We start from the raw sequence: 15,126 nt of genomic DNA, 5'->3' as shown, positions 1-15,126 counted from the left end.
TGTTTATGGTATTGAATGTATTTAATATTTGCCCAGCTACCTTTATACATTTCAGCGGCATAGCCATAGTATTCTGGCTTAAAATCCTGGGAATTTTAATTGCAAATTATCTTGAGATATTAGTTGAAGGAGGCTTTGTACTAGAGCACAGCCATTATATCTGTAACTGACTACTTTATTCCTTATTTTAACTTTTATTTCTTATGTCAAATTCACATGCAATATATAGTTCAAATTTATTCTGAACATCCATGTTAAAAGCTACTCCCTAATCCAGACATATCAAACTCAAGGCCCGCAAGCCAGATCCACCCCCCAATGTGGTTAGATCTGGCCCATGGGGCCACCTGGAGACAGCGAGAGGCCCTGGCCTTGGTCCAGCCGAGCTGGGTGCTCCCCCTGGGTGTCTGCACAGGAGACGGTGAGTGCACGGGGGCTGGTGCGTAGCTGATCTTGCCCTGCAGGCTGACCATGTTCCAGTTGTAGTAGAGCAGTGTGTAGAGCCCCAGCAGCAGCGCCGTGCCTGCCATTAGTGCCTCCGCCATCTCCATGGGCCACTCACCTCCTGGCCTCGCCCACTGGCCATGGAGCCCGCAAACACTTCCCTTTCACTGGGACGGTTTCTGCTCCCTGCCCCCACATGGGAAAGCCACGACCACCAGCTGCACTGCCATCCTCTCCCCCTCCCCTCGTCCCTTCCTGGGTGGGGGGAAGGAAGGAAGGAAGGAAGGAAGGAAGGAAGGAAGGAAGGAAGGAAAGTGGATAGATGATAGATGTATGGAGGGGTGAATGGGTGGGTGGAACAGGAGATGGAGGATGAAGCTGCTGTGTGTGGAAGCTCAGAGGAGAATGTTTGCAGGAAGCAGTTTCCTCTGAGTCCAACTTCTGCCTTGACAGATCTCTGGAGAGGAGGAGGCAGTGGCAAGGGAGCTGCATAAAAGAAGGTTGCCCCAACAAGCCACCATCCTTACCATGCACAATTGGAAACAGGGATTACCCTTTTGAGAAGGGCCAGCCTCCCTTGTGCAGGATCGTGCTGCTTCCCTGCCTCATCCTCTTACTCTCCCGGGATCTGTCAAGGCAGAAATTGGACTCGGAGGAAACTGCTTCCTGCAAACTCTCCTCCGTGCTTCCACACGCAGTAGCGTCATCGTCCTCCTCCTGCTTTGCTGGGAGGGGATACCAGACAGGGAAATGCCAATGGGATTGGGATTGGGAGATGAATGGCTCCTTTGATGTGCTGTGCACACACATACACACATACCACACCATTCCAGGCTTAAGAGACTTTTATCCACATCTGAGCTTGCAAACTGCCAATCATGCCTGGGCTTGGGGAGAATGCCCTCTCCTTCTCTGTGGATAAAAGTCCCCAAACTTGTAATGCGCACGCATGCGTGCGCACACACACACACACAACACACACACACACACACACACACACACACACACACACACACACACACGATTGGCTGCCAGCAGTTTGGGGAGGTGAGGAGCTTGTGGAACATCGAATTGTCCCCATCAAGTTAGCTGGTGTGACTTGTTCTGGTCTGAGTCAGCTAGCCATGGCCATCCAGCCAAGCCCACCTAGCCACAGCGACCTAGCTGTGACCACCCAGCCATGCCTACCCAGCCACGCCCACCTGGCTGCTATGAGTCATCATAGTCTTACATGCAAGTGGCCCTTTGAGGGCAACCATAATGTCCTCAACTGAGGACTGAGTTTCACAGCCCTGCCCTGACTCTTTTCACCCCATGAAGTGACATTACACATCAGTCTTCAAATCATAAAATATGTTGGAACCAAATATCAGTTTTCTGGATGATTTGCAGTAGATTTTATTATTTACTGTGTAAATAATAAATGGATGGTCCAGGTTATGCTGTTGAAAAGAAGAAACCTTGGGTTAATCAAGAGTGGATTCAATGGAATACCACAGTTTTAAGATTATTTTAAATCAATTCAAATAAATAGTACCTGATGAGATTATTTCTGTTTTGAACTAGCACTTTAACAAAAAAAATTAGCTAATCATTTGTGATATATTTTTTAATCTTTTAGGCTAATTTCAGAGCAGTCGTTCAAATTTTGTGCTGAGCCCCTTCCTCTCAGAATTTTAAGAGATGAAATTCACTGTAATGCAGTATTTTGTATATTGCATTACTAGCATTTAGAATTTTTTATAACCCATTCATTAGCGCTGGAATTGCTTTTGTATCTATTTTGTCCGTTTTACTTTTATTCTCTGGCTGGCTGTCCTAGAACTATTACAAATTCTTATTAATGCAAGTTTCCACTGAAAAAAATAAAAAAAAGCAAAAGTGTGCTAATTATAGAATTTGACAGGTGAAATGAATTTAGCAAGAGAGGAAAAATCCAGGAGATTTATATTGTTAACAACATAACAACATAACAACAATGTACCATTGTTAATGGTACTAAAAGATGCAAAAGTAGCATCTTTAACCTATGTGTAGATATATATCAAAGATGGTAGAATTTTTTCCTTTTTCCCAGTTTCAGTTGCTTGGTCCCGTTGAGTCTCTACTTTGCATGTATCTTAATTCAAACATAAGATCATACATACAAATAGTCCTTTACTTATAGCCACAATTGGATCTGTAATTTCAGTCACAAGTAGATGCAATTGTAAAGTGGGTCATCATGTGACACCAACTCGGTTTTAGTATCATTTTTATTGCAGTCATTAAGGGACTCTGGCATCCCCAGTTGATTTTGCTTGTTGGAAGCCGGTTGGAAAGGCTGCAAATCATGATCATGTGTCCGTCAGATGCCACAACTGTTGTAAATGCAAGTGGGTTGCCAAACACTCAAATTGCAATCATACAACCATAAGGTTGATGTCACATCATAACTTTGAACTATTGTTAAGCAAATAGTGGTAAATTGAGGACTACCTGTATTCTATCATTCTGTGAAGTTGTAGAAAATATTGCACAAGATACAATGTTAAAAGCCTTTTATCAGTTTTGTATTACATTGGGAAAGTTCTGGCCCACAAGTGAACCACCAAATACTTGGCAATGCCAAAAGAGGGAGGAAGAAATCTAAAATTTAAATTCTGGAATATCGATACCGTATTTTTCAGAGTATAAGACACACTCTCCCCCCACCCCCAAAAGAGGGTGGAAATGTTGGTGCATCTTATACACCAAATACAGCCATTTTTGTCCTCCCAAAGCCCCGCCCCACTCGTCCCATTTTTGTGAAAAATGGGCCTGTTTTTCACAAAAACAGGGTGCGGAGGTGGTTTGGGAGGCCTGCAGAGGGCCCGTTTTTTGCAGAAATGGGGGCATTTTTGCCCTCCCCCAGCCCCCAGGAGCACTCTGCAGGCCTCCCAAACCCTCTGTGTGCTCTGTTTTTTGCAAAAATGGGCAAAAAACGGGGCGCGCAAAGGGTTTGGAAGCCTGCAGAATGCTCCTGGGGGCCGGGGAGGGCAAAACCTTTTTTTTTCTTACTTACCTCTTCGAAATCTTGGTGCATTTTATACACCAGTGTATCTTATAGTTTGAAAAATATGGTGCATAAAATCTCTTAACATCTTTACATGCCTGTGTTTGAGGTTTCATTTTTTTTCTGAAATAAACAGTTAAAACCAGCTGAATCTTTTCTAGGAGCCAAGGCTAGCCAGGAACTAAATTTAGAACCAAATGGCTAAGGTCTGTGATTTATGCAGAGTCTAAGTTTGATGCCTATCAAGTACTCATTTAAGCCTGATCTAATTGCAAAACCATTTAGCCTATTGAATTATCCTGCCTTAGCACAGCTGACACTCAACAAGCTGATCTGGCTGCAAGTCATTCATGCATGTTAAGAATTTCAAAGATGTTCTTCCTTGCAAATAAGCAATGCAATACCTCTCTACCTTTTAATATTCATCTTAACATTGGACACTTGTTTATGGGGGCTTAGCTGTACTAGTGAATCTAGGAAGAGACCCCTTAGTCAGTAGGACTGATTCTGACTCAAGCCATTGTAGAAGTTTGGGATTCACTGACCCATTTTTTTTCCTTGGAAGAGTTGTTCTCAGATAAAATGTGGTAGTAGAATTGCTTTTCCTTTTCCTAATACCTGGTAGAAACATCATACATTTTACAAAAAGTTGAATGTATGGCTAAATAATGCATATGTACTGTATATATTCATTTTTGTAAAATTACAGATTTTATCTTGGTGTAAGAATTTGTTAGTTAAAAAAAACGCATAGAGAATATCCAATCTGGAGTGTTTGGATTGTGTTTGAATCTGTATGTGTACATAAATTTTCTACTGAATGTTGAAATTACTCCTGGAATAATGCAATCTTTTTTCCCTCCTATATAAAGTATCCTTTGGCGGCCGCAGACTGATAGGAGTAACGGAAATAGAAAAGGGCTCCAGCTATGGCAACCAAGAATTCAAGAAAAAGAAATAATTTTACAAATGCATTTTGACTATAAAAGACAGTGGTATCAAATTAACTTCATTGGAAAGAAAGACACTTAGAAAACTTATCTTCTTTTCTTATTAACTGCTAACTAACAATACTTGAGCCAAGACTGAAGAATTTGGAAGATTCAAGAGACATGGAAAAAGTTGACTACTTACCTGACTAAGGATCTTTGTATTTGTAGTTTTTGAGAGAAATTTGGGCTAACCTCATGGGTGTTTTGGGTTTTTTTGTTTATTGGTGGCAGACAGGAAGATGAATTAAGAGAGGGAAATACAAGCATCTTCAGATAACTTTATCTTTTAAGAGTGTCACATTGCTTTGCAAGAGAAATTACGGAATGTTTCTTCTTGCTATAGCAAACTACAATGTCTAGTTTATTTACAAATGTTTCTTGTGGAAGATTTCACTTGGAAAAAAAAGCTGCATCGTTCTTCCAGGCATTTTATTTTAAAGGTATTTTTATTTTAATAATTATTACCTTCCACAAAAACAGTGGTATTTTGATGATAGAATCATCCAACAGATAAATGCATACTTTCAACCAAAACTTCCTAAAAATGCAATTCTAGTCTCTTTCATTTTTGCACATCTTTCTACTCAATGTTGTCCTAATTAAAACTCAAACATGTTTGGCTCAATTGCTTATATAGATATTGCTTTGCTTTGTCCTTTCTTTGAAAAAAAAAGTGACATGACAAGCCAGTAATTTAGATCTGCATATCTCAGAGTGCTCAGTCTCTGGGTCTTGAGAGTTTCTTCAAAAAGTCTCTTCTGCTCAAACTCTTCTGCATGGTGTATTATGAAACACATGAAAAAAACCAGCAAGGCAGTATGGAAAGATCTTGCATTGAGAACTAGGGGACAAGGTGGTACTTCTAGGACACAAACCTGATATATGCTTACTTGAAAATATTTTAAGCTGCAATCAGAAGAGAGATTTTCCAAGTAAACGTGTTGATGGGGTAGGATCTAAGATGGCTGGTTATCCATATATGTTGCCATGTAAACCAACAGTTGCTTTAATACCTAAACATTGAAGGTTGGGGTAAGGTTATACCTTTTTTTTTTTTTACAAATTTTCTGCCATGCTAATGTTACAACAATGGTTTTTTTTACTCTCTCTGGCTTGGAAATATACCTAGAGGAGCTAAATAGCTTTATGTGGCATCCATATCCAATTCCAGTGCATGGGCGGTGCCTTCATTTAGAAAGCTATGAGGCTGAAGTGGACTGCATGCCAGCCAAATTTAGACTTATACGGCAGCTCTTTATTGGATTTTGTATGTAAATAGTTTACCACCAGGAAGAAACCTCATAGAATCTGCGAGCAGATATCTTTAATCTATAGCTGTGCTGACTGATGTTTGCAAATACTTAGAAAGGAAGTATTCATTTATTAGCATGTGGCCATGGTTGTTCCCTTTTTTGGTGTTGGAAAGAAATTTGACATCAGCTCAATCCATCCATCCATTCATCCATCCGTACATATATACAGAATCTGACTCAGCTTTATAACTAAAATTCTTAAACATAGACCCTTATCTGATTTATATTATTTGAATAATTCTACTAAATAATTATTTTTTCATAGTGAAAGGTAAATATGTCATATTTTACCTTCAAACACTAACAACACACTTAAGGTTCTCTGTCTTTTAGAGATCATTTTAAGTTTTTTCATAGTGTTTTGATTTTGTAGCTTTGTATCTCATCTTTAGTAGTGGGAACTACTACAGCAAAGTTTGATGCACAATCATTTATTTTCTGCATGAATACATGCATCTTTAGAATACAACTTTTTGCTGCATCATTCCCCTTTGCGCTACCAGACCCAGAATAAACAGTCCTTCCTACAAAGAATCATATTCACCTTGTCTCTAAGGTCTGAGAACTCTGATTCACTTCATTGTAAGCTGAATAAGGTGGTTGTGGGGTAAGGGGCAGAATCCACACATGATGTATTATTCACTCAATAAATAGTTCTGTTTGTGTTTGTTTTTAAATCATTAAGAATTTTTCTGTTTTCTGACTAGGCAAACAATTTTTTTTTAAAGCTTGATAAATAAATCTTGCTTGTTGGAAGTTTTTTCCCTTTGGCAGATGGTATAGAATTGCTTTCTGGCAAAGAAAAGTGTTGAAAACACTTTAACAAAAGACAAGTAGAAAGGCCTCATGTTTTGTGTTGCATAAGGAGTTCTGTGCTGATAGATTAAAAACCAGATATTTTGACAGAAATAAATGGGACAGGGTGGGATCAGAGGGAGGGTCATTGAGAATATTGCTGCTAGGAAGAATAAGATGGGGTCCACTTTCTGCTTAAGGCAGATAATGGAAGGTAGTGCATGCCTATTATGGGGAGGACAAACATATGACACACTTGTGTTTTATTTTCATATCCTAACATACTGATCATACTTTGTTTTAAAACCATAGTAAATTTTGTTTGAAGTCCTGAAAAACACATCCACTTTGACAACTAAAGTGTACAACACTGCACAATGATAGCTCATCTTTTTGGTTTGTCTTTCAAACAAAATAACAAATAAGCAGAGTGTATGTGAAAGAATATTTCTTAAAATAGCAGTGTATGGCATAAAGAATATCAGTTTCTTTGGATTGGAACAGTAAGAATAGATTTTATACTTTCCACTATTTTGTTCTTGTTTAATAGAACATAGCCTGTATATTTGACTATCAAGCCCTTTGAGAGCAATAATAAACAAAATATATCATAATTTTCTTTTCCTTTTTCTTTTGGTCTTGATTATTACATTTTGATCATCATTTAAATATAGCAATCTTTCTCACTTCTTACTTTACATTTTCAATGTTCTGCTTGGGGCTTGGATATATTGGATTAAGTTGTAGGTATAAAAAAATAATGAAGATTCAAAGAGCTACTTGAGGTAAGTGGAAGCACTTAAGTATGAATATGAGGATTTTCTTCTTTTTTTTTTTTCCCTGTGACCAATTGGCCGGTTGGGTGGGTGGTTAGTTAGTGTCTTTATTGAGTTAAGCTTGGTAATGTAGCTTTCTTAGGAGAACAAGGTGTTGTTGTTCCTCAAGAAACCCAGCTCACCTTATCCATTTTCAATTGCATATACAGAGCTAGCTGTGCACTTCAGTGGAACTATATTGTTATCTCAAGGTTCTTACAATTTGATGCAATCTGGCACCCTAATCCATATAAATATTCATAGAATCATAGGACTGGGAAAGACCTTGGAGGTCTTCTAGTCCAACCCCCTCTCTACCCATTTGTCTATTCCAGACAAATGGCTACTCAATCTTTTCTTGAAAACCTACAATGATGGGGTGCCCACCACTTTGAGAGGCAAGCCAGTTAGTTTTAATTTAATACTTTAATTTAACTAGGGTTTTAGAAATTACATCACAACACTTTCCATGTACAACCTCTAAATAGTTTTAAATCACATCCCAAATAAGTTAAGATAGACTACTCAGATGAAAATAAATCAGAAAATCTGTATATTTCCAGTATCTAAATGAAGAATGCATATTTCATTTCGTTTTCACAAGTAGATTATTTCTTGACTAAATAGTCTGGGTTATACAGAAAGTGGATTGTGCAAAAGTGAATATTGGACATCTGTAGAAAGATAAAATTTCTTTGTAAAAATGCACTGTTTCCAACTGCTTATTATTTGATTCAGTGATACTGTTGAACAATGTGGACTGACAGAAGAGTGGCATTTGTGGACAAGAGCTGAACTGCTAGTGAGCTGGGCTAAAGCAGATAATCCAGTCTGCATTCCTATTTATTTCTCTTCCATATTGTTAATTTCCACCACAGGGCATGAAGCAAAATCACACCTCTGTAGGGGGACTGACTAACACCCACTAGAGCAGCATTTCTCAATTTAGCAATTTTTAAGGTGTATAGACTTCGAATCCCAGAATTCCCTGATGGGCTAGTTTTCCCAACAATAAGATGCTTTGCAGTGACTCTGTTTAAGGCACATCCAGAAAATTGGTCAATTGCTGTCGTCCATTCTGCAAGATAGCAGAACAGTGCCTCAGCATAATTTGCTCTGTCCCCACAGCCAAATATCATTCTGGTTCGGTTACAAGGCTAGTAAGTTATACTCTCCTGTGAATTTACTTTGGGGCAAGTTAAGGTGTAAATTGATATATTTTCCTGCCCAAGGTGTGTGCGTGGTGGGGGAGGAGGGAAATCTATCCAATAATTCCCCCACTGGGCTGGTAGAAGAGGCATGTTTTCATAGATTACTAGAGTGATGTAATAAGCATAGCCATCTATCTGAACCCTTAAGTATCAATACAGATCCGCCTGTCTGCCTGTCAACCTATGTAGAAAAAAGCATATCCTTCCTGGAAGTTCACTTCAGAGAGGTTCTAGTTTCTTACTTTCTCCAACAACATGGATACTACTGGTCTCCTGGTGTCATGTCAGTCCAACAGCCCAAATCAAAATGGCCAAGGAGGTCACATGCAGATACTTCTGGAGGGCTTGTCCACAACAGCTATAAACAGCCAATAGGAGATGGGCAGATCTCAGCCCTGCCATTCATTAACATGGTCATTGCCAAACAAAGACAATCATGCATACAGCAAGATGTGTCAACAGAAGATTAGAAAAAAAGAAATTTAGTGGCCTTGGCTGTTAGGTAGACTAAGGAACACTACATTGTACATATGTATCCATGAAAAATCATTAGCAAGACATCTTCAGGAAAGAGGGGGGTGGCAAATGCTTTTATATTAAGGATAGAGATTTCCAAATTTGGCTTGATTCCGGATGACTGCATCCATGCAGTTTTGGCTGTATTATTGAAGTGGTTTGCCTTTGCCATCTTCTAGAATTTTTTTCTTCCAGCCTCAAATGTAACCAAGAAACCTGCAATTCGCTATCCTATGTATTAATTTGATCTTGTATTGCTTTCTGAGACCAATTGAGATTGGTCAAGTGTCACCACTGGAATTGTAAGTCCTAAAAGAAGCAATTACAAACATACCACAGAATTGGCTGCATTAAAGACTGATGTGTGCATTAAGTCACCAGGAGGCAAGGTCAACTCAACAGATATTCTACTCTTATGTTTTGCAACTTAAGATATCTATGCTATTCTCACCACTTCTTTCTCAGCTATTTTTCAAATGTTTTTTTGCTAAATTCTCTAAATCTGAAAAACCCTCATTTTTATATTTATGATGTAGGGAGTTTAATACCGTGCTTCCCCAAAAATAAGACCTGGTCTTATTTTCTTTTGGGTCCAAAAAGGGGGATGTCTTATTTTTTTTCCTCACAGGTGGCTGCACAGCGCATCCAGCAGGCTGGTGGCACCACCACGAGCCAAAACAGAAGACGGGGTGGGGCATGGCTGGCTATCTCCCGTGGGAAAAAGTAAGACAAAGTGAAAGACTGTTGCAATATTTTCAGGATCAGACTCAATAAAGATAATAAGAATTAGAGATTTAAATATATTTCTCTTTAATAATAATAGGCATTCTATATTCGCTGAATATTCAAGATAGAAGCAAAGAAAATGGTGAGGGTGGCTCCTTATATATACAAGGGGTGGAGCCAGGAATGGGAGTGGTAAATTATGAATACATTAAAATCCAAAGAATAAGTTAACCCCTGATGTCCCATATATACATTATTTACACAATAGAGAATAAGGCATTTACATCTGACAAATCCCCCTCTAAATGCCGGTTCGCTATACAACACCAATTACATTCAGATTCAGGACAATATAATACATACAATTTAGAAGTTAAATATTTGTGCTGTTTAGAAGGTAAAGGCTTCGTTAATATGTCAGCTAATTGTTCAGAAGTATCACAATGTATTGCTTTGATGAACCCATCTTGAGATAATTGTCTCACGTGCTTAAATTTTATATCAATATGCCTGGACCTTTGTCCAATGGCATCGGATCTGGATATTTCAATGGCTGCTTTATTATCTTCATGCACAACAAAAGGTAATGCAGGTTTTTTCCAAACATCTGAGATCAAGTCATTGAACCATACAAGGTTATTTGCAGCTTTGGATAAACAAACATATTCCGCTTCTGTGGTTGAAGTGGCTACCAGTTCTTGTTTACCAGTGTACCAGTAAACTGGACAATCATTCAATAGAAAAATATAACCAGAAGTACTCTTTCTGCATGATGTATCACCAGCCCAATCTGCATCCGCATAACAGGTAATTTTTGGTTCTTTGTCATTATTAGGTTCTAATACTAAACAAAAATCTAATGTACTTTTCAAATATCTTAGAATTCTTTTGACAGCTTCCCAATGATACATGGTTGGTTTGCTAACATATCTTGACAATAAATTGAGAGGTAATGCAATATCTGGTCTGGTCCAATTAGATATATAAAGTAGTGAGCCTATAACTGATCTGTAAAATGTATTATCTTTAAATTCAGGGGAAGACTCATCAGTGTTTCTAAGGAAATCAGTTTGCATAGGAGTGTCACAGGTTTTGGCATTGTTTAAATTACATTTGTTTAGAAGTTCAATGATCTTATCTTTCTGAGTAAGTTTGAATCCCCTTCTAGTTTTGTTAATTTGTACACCAAGGTATTTATTCACTTTACCTAGAGATTTCAACGAGAAATGTTCGTTTAACTTATTTACAAAGATTTCTCTGCTCTCTTTGTGTTTTCCTATATATAAAATATCATCCACATAAATTAATACAAATTCAATGTGATCATCACTCTTTTTTACAAAGAAACAGTTATCAGCAGTGGTAGCGTTGAAATCCATGGTCTTTAGTACTTTTACCAAGCAATCGTACCATCTCTTGCCAGATTGCTTTAATCCGTATAGACTCTTATTTAATAACCAAATTTCATTCTTATTAGTGTATTGACTATGTGGTGCTCTTACATATATTTCCTTATCTAGTTTTGCGTGTAAATACGCAGTCTGTATGTCATATTGAAATACGTCCAGATTGAGTGCAGATGCTACTACTAGAGCTGTTTTAACACTCTCTGTCCTCACCGTGGGGGAGTATGTATCAGTATAGTCTTCTGGATATTTTTGTGCATAACCTTGTGCAACTAGTCTAGCCTTGTATAAAGTATTGCCTCCTTCTAGGTTCTTAATTTTATAAATCCACCTGGTACCTATAATTGTTTTATCCTTAGGTGCGATCGCAGGAGTGAATACATTTAATCCTTGCAAACTTTCCATCTCTTTTTTCATAGCTAGTTCCCATTTTTCTCTTTCTTCACGAGGGAGTTTTAATACTTCCTCATATGTATTAGGTGTTATTTGTTCTTCATTCATATGCATTATGTAATCTTTGTATTTACTTGGTATTTGATTTCTATTGTTTCTAATAGCTCTTTCAGGTTTGCTATGGTTGTCGTGCAAATATCTAGCTTCCTTTTTTGTTAATGTGTCTGTCTTTATTTTATGCTGACTATTTGTCCAAGTTTTGGTTTTGTTCTTATTTTTGTTAATGTTTTGATTTTTTATTGTCCCTTCCTCGCAAGATATCGCATCTTTGCATTTATTTGGAAATATTTCATTAAGGTGCAGTTTAGACCAATTGGCCTGCTCATGGAACACAGCTGTTCTGGAGACTATAAATTTGTTATTATTATCAATGAATCTGTACCCTTTGGTTCCAGTTTCATATCCCATAAATCTTAATCTTCTGGATACGTTTTCTCCCTTTCTCCTCAACTGCTTAGGTATGTGCACATCTGCAGTGACTCCAAATATGTGCATGTGTGCTAATTTAGGTTTCCTATTGTACATCACCTCATACGGTGTCTTATTCACAATACTGGACCAGGTTCTATTTTGAGTGTAATTTGAATAATGTAGGGCTTCTGACCAGAATTGTTTGCCTAAACCAGCATCCTCTAATGTGCATCTAATCATGGTTTGTAGTGTGGAATTCTTTCTCTCTGCAATCCCGTTTTGAAACGCAGAAAATGGATTGGACGTGAAATGTAGCATTCCCCTATCCTTTAACCATTGGGAGAATTCTTTAGACATGAATTCACATCCCCTATCTGTCATAATTTGTTTTATTTTGATATTATGTTGTGTTTCTATGCGTTTGTAGAATTCCTTAAATTTCTGAAAGGTTTCATCCTTGTGCTTTAATGTGTAAACAAAACCATAGCGACTATAATCATCCACTATTGTTAGAAAGTAACGTTTCCTATAGGTAATTGATGGAGTTAATGGACCAACTAAATCCATATGTACTAAGTCAAAAATATTGTTAGTTGATCTGTTAGATTTTTTTGGTCTGGGACTGGTTTTTAGTTTGGTGGATTTACATACTGAGCATTCCAAATAATTATCACAATTTTTTATTTTGACACCTTCTGCGTGTTCAGTCATTTTTTGAACTACAGGAAAGCTTGCATGTCCTAACTTCCTATGTAAGATGTGAGCACACTCATCATGAATTGGTTTACCTATTTTTGGTTTCTTCTCATTGTGTGTATTTTTGTGATCATGAGGTATTTTACATTCATCATTGTCACTGTTACTAACATTTTCATCATCTGCTTCAATACAATCTTCCATATTTGAATCAATGTTATGTAACCATCTTTCTTTTGTTATCAGATAGGGTAGACCTCCTTTTATCATCACAGTGCCTATATTTGTTTTGTCCTTCTCTAAAGTTGCTTTCCCCTTTGAGAAAACTATATTGATGTCAGAATCTCTGCTTAGTTTTATAGCACTTAGTATGTTATGAGGTATTTCTGGGATTAATAATACCCCCTCTATTTTACCTAAACCAGGCAAGGTCACATTTCCTCTGCCTAATACTTGAACCTTTTCTTGATTAGCTACCTTTATCACAAACTTATCTTCTGTAAATGAAGATAATATACTTTTGTTGTTAGTGGTGTGATTGGTTGCACCAGAATCAATAAGCCAATTATTGTTCTCATTTTGTTGTGTTTTGGTGCTTTCTTGTTTGTTTAGTCCATTTAGTGACCCAGATTTTCTCTCTTTTGAATTTTCTCTACCCCCTCTACTTTCTCTGTAATTTGGTGGGCTTCTATATTTGTGTCTATCTGTGGAAGACTGTCTATAATGGTATTTGCTCCTATATTCTGGCCTATGTCTCTCCCTTGAGACTTTGGGACAGTCTCTTCTACTGTGTTCCCTGGATCCACAATTGTGGCATCTAAAGGCTTCATTATATTTTTCTTGGAAAGCTACTTTCCTAAAAGATTTGTGTTCTGTTTGATTACTGGAACGATTTTTTCTTGAATTGTCTTCTGCTATCAATTTGTTAGATAGACTTTCTATGGTTAAATATCCTAAATTAATAGTATCTAAGTGTGACATAAAATTATCCCATGATGAATCAAGTGAATTGATAATAACACTTTTCATTGTTTGATCTGAAATCACTTCCCCCCTCAATTGCAGCTCAGCTCTTATTTTGTTTAGAGATATCAAATGCTCACTTATAGAAACCCCTGGTTTCACTCTAGAAGAAAAGAAATCCTTAGACATTCTTGTAGTTGTAGCTACGCTATCGCTGTGAAATAGATTAAACATGCATTGAATTATTTCTGACACAGTTAGGTTTGATTTGATGCTATGATACATTGCAGGAGACACGCTAGATATTATTATGAAAAATGCTCTATGATGTAAACAATCTATTTTTAAAGTCCAAGGTCTTCTTGGAGGACTAGTTATAAAGAATAGTAAATTTTCTTTCATAAAGACAACCTGAAGTTGTTGATACCACTCTTGTAAATTAATGCCATCAATTCTAAGTTTTGGGAAGTCAGTGGGTAAGTTCCCCACATTATTTGGTCCATTACTTACAACCTGAGGCAGTCCGTGGTCTCGCAAGTGCAGGAAATTACAGAACGGCATGGGGATGCTCGCAACGAGTCTGCGCGGTTCTCTGGCCAGTTCAAGTCTTTCGGGGCCGTCTACGTAGCTTTGCACATGCGCGTAGCTCATTTCTTCCTTGGCGTCGTCGTGGAAGGTTCTCTCCATTTCAGTTCTCTCGTTCCGCTCCTCTTCAGATGAGTCGGTCTCTGGTTCGGTTTTAGGGGTTCTGGTGGTGGCGACAGCTCTTCTCTTTCTTTCGTGTGCGTTGGCACTTGATCCGGTCTGCGGTGTAGGACGGAATCGGCATGGCTCTCTGGGCTCAGGTGTCGTCGCCTTCGAAGTCAGGATGGGAGCGTGCAGGTCTCGAGTTGTCGGTTTGATCTCTTGCTTCTTCGTTGGTGCCTTGGAAATTTTCAATCTTGGCCCAAAAGCAGCAAAAAGCGTTTTTATTGCTGACTTTACTTGAGACTTTGTTAAATCGTCTTCACTTTCTGATTCTGGTTCTTCTGAAGAGTTTGAGTCTTCTTTTTCACTTTCGTCGTCTGATACCGTTTTTCGCGCCAGAAATTTTGAACTGAGCGTTTTGATTGGCTCTGCTTCACTCTCTTTTGAAGTTCGTTGAAACCAAGATGGCTGCCATTCAAAATTTCGCGCGGGATCACATCTTTTCTTTTTCACAACGACTTTCTCAGTATTCATTTCACTCACAGTTTTTTGATCTTTGGGTTTTTCTTTAACGACGTTTTTCTCTCTCGCTGCTCCGTTGTTCTTCAGCATTTCTTGGAGGTTCGCGATGAGGCTTTCATCGTTCTTCTGGCTTTTTAGTATC

The 15,126-nt window shown here is 38.1% G+C and overlaps 1 protein-coding gene across 1 annotated transcript in view; it reads left to right on the top strand.

The window, feature by feature from the left end:
• Window positions 1–7,136, top strand: part of AGPAT3 (1-acylglycerol-3-phosphate O-acyltransferase 3) — a 153,587-nt gene extending 146,451 nt beyond the window's left edge. The window contains exon 9 of the mRNA XM_070944253.1: window positions 4,351–7,136. Within this exon, the coding sequence (XP_070800354.1) occupies window positions 4,351–4,439 (89 nt within the window). The 3' untranslated portion in view covers window positions 4,440–7,136. The remainder of the gene's footprint in view (window positions 1–4,350) is intronic.
• Window positions 7,137–15,126: the final 7,990 nt, after the last annotated feature.

Source organism: Pituophis catenifer, unplaced genomic scaffold (genome assembly GCF_029215685.1).
Source record: "Pituophis catenifer annectens isolate HBS135680 unplaced genomic scaffold, rPitCat1.0.hap2 SCAF_4, whole genome shotgun sequence".
Lineage (NCBI taxonomy): Eukaryota > Metazoa > Chordata > Lepidosauria > Squamata > Colubridae > Pituophis > Pituophis catenifer.
The sequence above is the reverse complement of the archived record's forward strand: the minus strand, read 5'-3'. Positions and strand labels throughout refer to the sequence as shown.